The following is an 11,251-nucleotide window of genomic DNA, read 5'->3' on the forward strand; positions in this document are numbered from 1 at the left end:
ATCCCTCAAGCTGCTCCTGGTGCTGGTGTTATCAGTGTTTGCTGGAGCTGGGAGCCAATCAAAGTAAGTCAGGATGGGTAGCATCAAAGGGTGATAGGTTCACTGTGGGGTCATCTAGAGTGGAGGGGGTCAAGGGACTAAAAATAGCCCCTGGTCAGGGGGGACAGAGACCCCCCTGACCCCCCTCATGGATCCTGTCATACCCCACCAACCCCTTGTGGACCCCACTTGCCCCCTGAATCCCTCCAAGCCTCCACAGACCCTGTCTACCCCCTATGTGGACCCCACTTGCCCCCCCAATCCCTCCACAGACCCTGCCTGCTCCCCAGTTTCCCTGTTCCCCCTGTGGGCCTCCTGTTCCCCCAAATCCCCTTAATGCTCCCTGCAGACCCTGCTTCCCTCCCCCAAGTCCCTGCAGAACCTGCTTTCCTGTCCCAAGCCCCCCACAGACTCTGCCTGCCCCCAATTCCTCCCAAAGACCCTGCTTGCCCCCCTGATGCCCCAACTTCCCCTTGCAGACCCTGCCTGCCCCCCCAATTCCCCCTGAAGATTCCACCTGCCCCCCTATTCTCCAAGCTTCCCCCACCCCTTGCTATTTTCTCCACTCTGACTCACCTTAGATTGGGTAGCCATTTTTAACTCTATCTAACCTCCCTGAATGCCTGTACGTACCCTTTGGTTAGTCTATAAGGTACAAATCTACCCTGTCCTCTACAGGCCACTCTTGATAAGTGAAATAGGTGGTTTACATGGAAATTAAAGAGCTTGATGTTAAGAAACCCAGAGGGGGCTGTAAATAGGAGCCTGTCTCTTTTCAGTTTCTCAGCCCTTTGTATGGCTGTCACAGCCACATGTCATTCCACAGAGGCCAAGAATATTCCCAGGCTACCTATTGCAGAAACACAGAACAAGGATCCCTAAAGGCTGCCCTGCCTGCTGTAAAAGGAATGCATGCATTAGTTCATGTTTCTTTGTCAGCTCCTGCCTAGTTAGTCAGGCTTTTGAACCGTGCTGTATTCTGTAATAGTTTCAATCCCTGCATCTCAAAAAGATTTGCAGTAAGCCCCTTCTTAATGTTTGGTTTCATTTGCCTGTCTTCAGTTGCCCTTTAGAGCTAAGGTCAAAATCATCTAGTAACTAAATGGGCTTTCCCTACATGCAGACATCTAGATATCCTATCTTGCTAACTCCAAGCTCTCTAGCCCCAGTGTCATAAAAACTCTTTCAAAGCATTTCTTCCCCATATGATTCACAATCTAAATAATCACAGTACATAGATTTTTAATGCCAAAAGAAAACCATCTTGCCTGGTGTCCTGTATAACACAAGCCTTAGAACCTCATCCAGTCATTTCTGAATTGAGCTCATAACCTCTGCTTGAATTACAGTGCACCTTTTGGGAAGAGCTCCAGTCTTGATTAAAAGCCTCAAGTGATGAAGTATCCCCCCTCTCTCTTGAGAAATTGCATCAGTGATTAATTACTTTCACTATTAAAAAACTTCATTTCATTTCTAATTTGAATTTGTTTGGCATCTGCTTCTAGCCCTTGGATCTTGTTATGTTTCTTCTGCTAGATTAAAGATCTCTCTACTGTTAGGAATCTTTCCCCCAAGTAGGTACTTCTAGACTGATCCAGTCACCTCTTATCTTTTGTTGAATAATTAAAATATATTGAGCCTCTTTAGCCTTTTGCAATGTCATGTTTTCCTAACCTCAGTTCATTTTTGTTTCTTTTTCACAAAAACCTTCCCAGTTTTTCTATATCTGTTTTTTTGAAGGGGATGGTGGTGGGCCAACACCAGAACTGTTATTCACTTAGGGTGTTGACAGAAGTGACATTTGTCATGCAATCAGCCCCTTGAAAGTGCTCTGCAGTCATGCCCTGACGGAAGTGCACGGCTGTTGAGCGGTTTAAAAGTGCCTGATCACATGACACATTAACTCTCCCGTTTCCCATCCTGCAGACAACATTGGATTTGGGCGGGCGGGGGTGAGGAAAGCTAGGGGAGAGAAGCTGTAGACAGGTAGTTCCTTCTGGATTGGCTCCAAAGTGGAGCTTGATTCCCCACCTGCCGGACCCAACAGTGAATGTCTGTTGGGTCAGGGGTGTCACTCTAAGTCATGAATGTTTTCACTAATGCCATATGAAGAGGTAATACCACTGTCTTACTGCTCCTTCTTAATATTCCCTGCTCAAATGTCCAAGGACCATGTTCATCCTCTTACCTGCAGCATCACATTAGGAGCTCATGTTTATATGGTTATTTACCAATATATGGGGAATCACAGCAGAATGCAATGACCCAAACTCTCCAACTGATAGCAGCACCCTTCCTCTTTTATTTTTCCCTCACAGCAGTTTGGGACCCTGAGCCTGCAAATTATAATTCTTGGCCTGAAAAAGATGCAGAATGAAGTCACAGAAAATAATACTAAGAGCAAAAGATTGGGAAGAGAGACAGCAATTTGTAACAAATCCTGGAGTCGTGCCAGAAGACAGGAAAATCTAATGTTGTGACAATATTTAAAAAGGATGACCAGGTGATCTGGGTATCCGTAAATCTGTTAGTCTGACCCCGCTCCCAGGAAAAGTCATGGAAAGGTTGCTATGTGTGTGTGTCATACGCTAGCCTTGAGTTTCATAGATGTAAGGGGCTGGAAGGGACCTTACGGATCATCGGGTCCAGCACTCCCCCTCCCCTCCCCTCCCCGCCCCCCACCACCTTTGGGGCCTAAGTAGTTGCTTGCACAACTTGTGGTTCAGCTTGACCTTGATCTTTGATAATTCTCAGGCTTGTTTAGAGCAACTAACAAGGCATATAAGTGGGAAGAAGCATTTCAGCATCCTCTCTCTCTGCAGCAATCTGAAAAAATCATCAAAGCAGGTGGTGCAGGCAGAAATGCTCGGGAACAGGGGCTGGCAAACTATGGTCTGGCCCACCAAGAGGTCTGATCTAGTATGGAGGGATCAGTGCACCATGCTCCTGTGGAACCTGCTTTGCAACATCTGAACTCACCCTTGCTGCAGAGCTGCCGGATATCTAGCAGCTGGCTGCTCGGGGTGGGGGGAGGGTAGAGACTTGCAGCCCACCATGACAGCTGGGTCGCAAACACCAGCCTATGCCAACAAAAGGTTGCCGACTCGGCTATGGAGAACTGAGACTTCAGAGAATGCTGTGAAGGAAATAAAAACTACTCTTGTGATCAGAATAACCCATGTGAGCTGTGCCATCACCACAGGTTTTTTTTTCTTAATTTATTGTAAGCTGCTGGAAGTTAGCATCAGCCTGTAATGTAATTGTAAGCTTATCAGCCTGCTCCCAAAAAGTTAAAATGCCTCTTTGGCAAGATAATTACAAGGGATTCCCCTTCGGCATTTCAGACTCTCGTTGTCTGAATAGTAATAAATCAGAGATTGTTTTCTTTGCATTGGATATTGGATGGCCATTATGCAAAGGTCTTTTTAATTTTCCATTTCCCTGGTAAGATCTATCATGTGTCTCTTAGCTGCGCCTGTGATTATTTTCTTATTATCTCTTTCTGAGTTTTGTTGTCTTGTATTGCTGCTGCTTTATTACTATTTTTACAAGCTGTTTGTTCATCTTCACAGGCTTTTGCAAGAGCAACTGTCCTAATGATGCATGGGCTTTTTCAGTGGCTTTACCTGTGTCTTTTCCCAAGACCTGCTCCTATTATCTCCTGTGTCCACAGAAGTGTGACTGAATACAGCCCATGCTAAGAATGCAGACATCTTGCTTGCACAAAGCTCAGATGCATTTTAACCAGGGCTCAGATTTAGGGCTTAATCAGTGATTTAAAAAAGAAATGCTTTACCAGAGCTTTTGGTTTGGCTCCTTTACAAATGCAGAAGGAATATTTAGCATCTTTGATTTTTTTTTATCCCCTAAAATTTTTATTATCCTCCCTGACAGTGCAGGGAAAATATCTGTGTGCGCATAATTTTTTAGAGCTTCTTTGTAGCGTGTTAATCTCTGAGACTAAAAATCTCTTGGTCCCAGTCTCACTTTTAATAGGATAGTAAACTAAGAGGATACATAAGGATTATTCTAATCCCACCCTGAAGCTCCCTCAAGCACTGCCACAAATCTGGTAGCCATTATATAATGGCCTTCTCCATCCCCTCCAGAAAAGAGGTGCTTATCTTGATTCAACAAGTAATGATAGAAAAGTAAAAGACTGGGATGTCAAGCTTTAGAGAAAAGCGATTAGCTAATTGATTGAGGACAGAAATATTAGGATGGATCTGAACCATCCTCAGGCTGTATTCCCCTCTATTCCCAAAGCAAATTTTAAACACAGAGAACGACAACTCTTCCAAAGTCTTTGAACTCTGCTCAGTGACTGCATTTTGCTTCCTGATTTTCAAGTTCTCTGAGGTTGGTACTCAGAGAGGAAGGTGATGAGGAATTTACCAACTGAGATGACTTCTGGGCACACTGCAGTGCACTTTACATATCTACTTTAATCCCTTTCTGATCTAAAGGTGAGAATACAAGGGAGTGAACTGGGAGTGTGCTCAACAGAAGTATGAAATCAGTCAGGCTGCCTTTCATTACTATTGGCACCTCACAATCACTAATGAACTTCACTTTCACAAAACTCTGAGGTGAGGAAGAATTATCCCCATTTTACAGATGGAACTGTAAAATGGGGATAATTTTACACATTAAAACACAAAGAAACTGAATATCTACCTTAGAGTTCACCCAACAAGACTATGGGAAGGCTGGGGAACAACCCAGATCTAGAATACCATAGCACTGCTCTAACCACTGGATGACCTTACTTACCCATTCACTCATGGAGATGTCTGAAAATCAGGATTCTTTCCTGTTGAAATGCATCAGATTGCATCAAGCAGAACAGTTTTTTTAAACATGTTCCCAGAGGAAGGTATCTCAGAACTCCCCTAACACAGCCTTCGTCTCCTCCTTGTGCTATCACACACCGATGTCTTTCCCCCTTAGAAGGAAAGCTAAAAAAACACATTTGTAAACCAAACACACAATAAATACAGCCCTGGCAATTAAAAAAAAAAACAATAAAAAACAAAGTTCTCTTTATTTGTAACTGTCCTCTCCATAGTAAAAGAAAAGCAACCAAGGTACAGTGAATGACAGAGTTTTTACTACACTTGTTATTCAGAATGGCTTAGGAGAGGAATGGTTAGAGCTGACTAACTCCCCATAACACACAGTAAAGTTAATGGAATAATAAATTAAAGCAGTAGTCCACCACATATATAAAATAAAAAAGGGAATACATAAACATAAAAAAATTACATTGGAATAAAGTAATGGTGGATACTAACAGCTTCACGTCTCTCCTAAGACTTCAGTGTTTTTATTACAGTGGTTGTACACATTTTTTTATTATTATTAAAACCCAGCAACAACATTGTGAAGTTTTGAAACATGAAGGTGGAAAGGTTTCAATCAAATTGGAATTTTCTCAAGAACTCATACTGCCAAGAAAGTGCCAAAGAAAACATCTGAGGATTAACTGTCCCCAGTTCTCAAATCTTGAGATTCACTGGAAGAAAAGTGCCATGACTCAGACTATTGCAAAGTATCCCCATCCATGCGATTCATATTGTGCTTTGTGATTCATAAGTGGCCAGTGTGGACTTAATTTGTGTCACACACATTGCAAAGTCAACAAGGACAAAACTCTGCATGCTCCCAATGGGACTAGTCACATGCACAAGCACTTGCTTAAGTGAATGGGGAGTTCACAATCTGCTCCTCTGTGGTGGTAGTCTAGTGAGTTTTGCCCTATTTATATTAACCCCAATAGAGGCACACTAGCAATATTTATTTCCAAAGCACTTAGCTTGGCTAACCGTTTTAACACTCTTACAGCCATATTCTACCCTCAGTTTTTACTGGGAACTTGCACTGATTCCACTCTGAGCTCTCTGGCTGAAATTTATCCCTGTGCAGAACAAGTCACAGTATTCTCCCTCCCGTCTGTTTGGATTAACTGGAATTTAAAGGGTACCCAGGCCTTGAGCAAGCCATGTGCACAGGAATGAATGTCATCCTCTTGCAGAAGAATGGCAGGATACAGCTTGTGCACCATCTACAGCTAGTGACTAATGCCTTGTCCATCCACTTCATGGGAATTTGCAGAAAGTGCAATGTGGGGGGAAAGTATGTAAGGACTCTCTAGGGAAGCAGAGAGAGAATGAGTAGGTAGGGATTGAAGAGGCAGCAGCATGAGCTCTCCAAAGGAGGCTGTGGACGGGAAAGAGAAAGGGTACAGTGGGAGATGGAAGAATTGCAGCCCATGCAAGGCACGGATCCAGGACTCTCAGCCACAACATGGACACTGATTCATATATTGTACAAAGATAAAAAGCCAGCCATGTTCTGAATTACAGGGCTGTAATTCCATCCTGAGGATATGATGACTACACAAACCAACTGAGCTTTTCTCTCATGGTTTGACATCCTTACATCCCTAGTTGGAATTATATATAACCCTGCTCTAAGTCACAGCTGCCTGGCATTTATTTCCTCTCTGTAAATTTTACAGTTTTGAGGTAGAATTTCTAACTCTAGTATTTAAGTAAACAAAGTAAGAATAAAGACAATTTTGTAGGACTAAATGGTGAGCAATACAGGGGCTATTATCTGAGTAGTCTTCATGCTATATGTGTGGAACCAGCATCTCAAAACGTATAAACATGAATGATTGTTTTAAAAAAAAGTCTATTTTAATAGTTTAAAAAATGAGGTACAATAAACTGTTGTGGTTGGCTCAATCTCGTGATTTAAAGATTGAATTAACCAGTTTTTAAAAAGCACTGCTTTCATTTTTAAATAATTCTTCTTCCTCTCAGTCTCTGCAACAAATTGCAGAAGCAAACGTTCATTTAAAAATATGATAAACTCAATGTATCTAAGTATCCAAATAAAAATGCTTACATTTATGAATACTTGCTGTTTGAACACTTCCATATTTAGTTGGTTGCCATTCAACATCCCTGTCATTTTCTGTGTCAAAGATATTACACTGATGACACAACTTTATCAAAGAAGAATACATATAAAATTACATACAAAATTGCTTTGCAAAAAACTGTCTTCATTTTATGACATTTTTAAGGAAGATCAAAGAAGTTAGTGTAATTCTATTTAAAACTTTTCTTGAAAAAAAAATAATTCCATATAGTATTTAAATAAAAAAGCCACAAATCATCAGGTCATTACCAAGAATGTTTTGTGCTTTGGGTATTAATATGCATTTGCTATAATATTACAGAAGCTGCAAATGAAAACAGTCAAAAAGCCATTATTCTATAGTCTGCTGTTAATTATCTCCAGTATTCAGAGTGCCACTGGGAAAATGCAGTCCTAATTTAATATAGAAGAATTTGGTTATTCTTCTGAATTCTAGCCGAGTGGTCTCATATTTTTGTAGTAGTCAGAAAACTAGTAAGTTGGGATAAGGGAAGTGTTAGGAAGAAAATAAGCTAAAAACCCCACTTTATTCCCTCCCAGCCCTCTTTCAGCAATACTGAAGAGATACATTCTAAGGTTACATTTTGAAGCAGAAAAAATATGTATTTTAGAGCACTGGTTCTCAACCTTTTTAGACTTAAGGCACTCAGGGCACCCCCTCCATAATTTTTTGTGACATGGACAGCAACCCATTTAAAAAACAAATGTATTTATGACAGTGCTTACCTCCTTACAGAGGGACTAGGCTATGGGGGCAAGAGAGGGGCCAGGCAGTCTGAGCCTGTACTTATTGCCTCACTCCTACTTATTTTTTCATACCTCATGGCACCCCTTCAAAAGATGTCACAGCACCGTAGGGTACCCCAGGCACACTGGTTGACAATCACTGTTTTAAAGACTGCATGAGCAAGGAAGGAAACTATTAGAAAAATCTCACCAGCTATAAGAGAAACTCCACAGAATCCTCTGAAACATATCAATTTGTAATCTACACATTTACAGGAGTTGCTCTGCTCTGAAAGCTGTTTTCCAATCTGTGCCAGAGCATGTGAAGCAGTGTAGAATACTTCTGTTGATAGACCTCCAGGCTCCATTTCTCCATAATTGATTTAGTTGTTATTAGTTATGCAGGGAGAGAAGAGATCCTCGAGGCTTGGTGAGACAGTATCCAGTTACTAAAAGCAGCCTTTGTGAATTAATGTTATAGTACCAGCCCCTTCCCTTTTATTCCTGTAAGTCTTGTTTTCCTGGACGCCAGCTGTCACAGAGGAAGTCTCTAGCTTCATCTTCTTCTGCCTCCTTAGCTGGCTGGAGCTGCACCAGCATGGCCTGCAGAGTTTCCTTCACCATCTGGATCTCCCTCTGTAGAGACTGTACACACTTTATTAAGGAATAAATCTATAGGTGATTGGCAGCCCCCTTTCTCTCTCCAAGTTATTAAATGAATTGTCATTCTGCTGTTCACAACAGATGGGCATCGCTATATAATTGTAGCTTCAAGTTCTTCCAAATTGTTTGGATTAAATATTAATACATATTTTACACTTGTTTTTTTTTTCTGTCTTTCTTTTCATTTTCAGTAAGATTGAAGTCTTTCAAGTAGCATTAATTGGCACTAATCTTTCTAGGATTAGAAAAGGACAACATTTTGGCTTTTTTTTCCCTGTGTCATGCAGAGCAATGTAGATTTGTATTCTGATATCCAAATCACCAAAGACTCTCCTGTGATCAGTCTTCCATTGGAATAATCCCACTTGACAGTACAATTTGTTAACAGATACTTTATTTACTCAAATATAAGATGACCACCAATAATTAGATTCTACGTATGGAAAATTTATAAATTTCTTATAATTTTCCAGGTATAGAATCTAATTATTGGAGGTTTGCCTTGAATTTGTCCCTCTCCCACTGATACAGCTAAGAAAATAAATCTGGAATAATCAGGTGGCCCCTTGCCCTCCATCTCCCTCCCCCCCACCAATTATTTCCCCCTATAGCCCTTTCCCACCCCTCATTACTGTCAGACTGCTCTCCTTGAGTGTACTGACTTTGAAATAAACATACCTGTAGCAATTTGCATTTAGGCAAATTTGCATTTAGGCAAACAGCTATGGGTACCCATACGCTTAATTGATCTAAAATTGATGCATTTCACCTTTTTTGAAACCACTGCAAGTTTTAGCACAGTTACTCCATAACCCCACTTTAAGCGGCAGTTTTGTACCTGCTTATATATAGTACAAATTATGCATGATATAAGTCCAAAGTTAAAGGCCTCATGATTTACCATATAGTTTATTGGACTGGGCCACAGCAGAGTCAACAGTGTTTCAAGCCATGGTGACCCCATAGCTCAGCACTGTTCAGTATGTCCATGAACTCCAGATATCCCCAAAAAGGATCCACATGCAATTAGCCCCCGCCATCATGACTGGAACCAGGTGTTTTTGCCATGAGTCCTGGGATCCTCCAAAAGTGTATATGTTGGGCAACCTAGTCCAACTCCACCTCATGGAGAAAAGGGCCTTACTAATCATATGCTACAGGATGAGAGAATGGGTGACAGAAGGATTCTGGATGAACTGTTTGGGGCCCTGTTTGATGATGTTTGTCAGACATATAAGGCTGCTGGAAGTGGGAAAGGCACAGCTCAGCTGTGGGACTGAGGAGGAAGTTGAAATGTATGCAATATAGTGGCTCACTAGGACTTTAAAGAGAGTCAGCATTGAGGAGGACTGCAATCAATGGGTACTACCATATATCTTGTTCAGGTAGGCCGTACAAACCTATCTTTGTGGTAAATCCCCATCAGTATGTTTACCCAATATGGACTATGTCTTTTATAGTTATGCTCAGTGTTGGCTGCATTTAATCAGCTCCATAGTTGGTTTTTATTACTGAGAATATGCTGCAGGAGTTTAATGATAGACAATGTAGGATTTCGCAGGAGTTGCAGGAGTTTAGCGATAGACAATGTATTTAATGAGATTTACTTGTAAACAAGTGTTAAGATGAAGAGCTTTTTTTCCCCATACTGATCATGGGGAAAACCTCATCTTATATTTGAGTAAATACACTACATATTATTGTAACAACTCTTTGGATCTTGGACAGTAATTCTCACTAGCATTAGACTAACTTGTATCCCATTGTTTGTACCATGCCCCCAGAACTCAAGGTACAGACAGATGTGACAGTTGCATCATTATGAAATGCTATGGATAAATCTATTCAAATATACCTGTTATAACTCCATGCTTCTGTAGCCATATAAATGTATCAAAACCATTGCAACACTAGCCCTGCCTAATTCAGGGGGGTTTCAGCAAACTCTTATGACTACAGGAACATGCAGATGTAGCAGCTGATGCCCATTTCAGAATGGCAGCTCTCCCTCCTCTTTTAAAGCCATCAAAAGGTAAATTTGTCTATAGCCTCAATCTGAGCTACTTTCAGACTGAGCTCATGTGAGGAAAGAATTTGACCCAATAAAATAAACACTTCATCTTGTCCTCCTGGCTTTTTATCCAGAAGAAATGAAAACCCTAGCTGGGTTTTTCCAAGTAGAAAAATGCTCCTCAGTGATGTCCCTAGACTGCAACTGAATCCATGAGGATAGATCCTTGCATCCAAGCACAAACCCACTGAAGCCAACACTCTCTTTGAAACTAGTAAAATAAAAAAATGGAGCCCAGAAAGGCTAACGTAAATAGAACTGGTATAAGACAAAACAAAAAAGTTTACAACAACAAGGATAAGATACGTGCAAGATCCTGAAATTTAATGAAAATGGAAAAGGCTGGAGCTGAAACAAAACTTACTTTTTCAAAATTTAATGCATATAAAGGATAAAGCACAAGGACATGCTTTACTGCTTTTACCCTTCTTATAGCACATCCATTATGAAATGTTGTTTTACCCAACCACAATGTCAATGCAATGTCAAGAGAAAAGACACCCTTAGGTTATGTGACTGCAAAAAGCAAGCTTCCTTTCTTTTGAAAAATGTGGCTATAGAGAATCATGGGAAAGTTATGCAAATCACTTCTATGCCAGGCAGTCACACTTACCAGTTTGAAAAGCCTTTTGGCAGCTTTTGATTCTATTATAGCTTCCTCAAGTCTTCATCTTTTATGTAATTTACATACATTTGCTGTGATGTTTTACTCTTCGCACTTTACCATGAGGAAAAAAACCCATTTTCTTCTCTATCATTTTTTTTTAAGGGGGGGGGGGGGAAGGGGGGGGGTGTATTTCCCCC

At 41.0% G+C, this 11,251-nt stretch overlaps 1 protein-coding gene across 1 annotated transcript in view; it reads right to left on the minus strand.

Annotated features, from left to right (window-relative positions):
- Nucleotides 1-7,650: 7,650 nt before the first annotated feature.
- Nucleotides 7,651-11,251, minus strand: part of DISC1 (disrupted in schizophrenia 1) — a 483,854-nt gene continuing 480,253 nt past the window's right edge. Inside the window, exon 14 of the mRNA XM_019527173.1 lies at nucleotides 7,651-8,360. Within this exon, the coding sequence (XP_019382718.1) occupies nucleotides 8,212-8,360 (149 nt within the window). The 3' untranslated portion in view covers nucleotides 7,651-8,211. The remainder of the gene's footprint in view (nucleotides 8,361-11,251) is intronic.

The sequence above is a fragment of the Gavialis gangeticus genome, unplaced genomic scaffold, assembly GCF_001723915.1.
Source record: "Gavialis gangeticus isolate Ggan-Ray unplaced genomic scaffold, GavGan_comp1, whole genome shotgun sequence".
Classification (NCBI taxonomy): domain Eukaryota; kingdom Metazoa; phylum Chordata; order Crocodylia; family Gavialidae; genus Gavialis; species Gavialis gangeticus.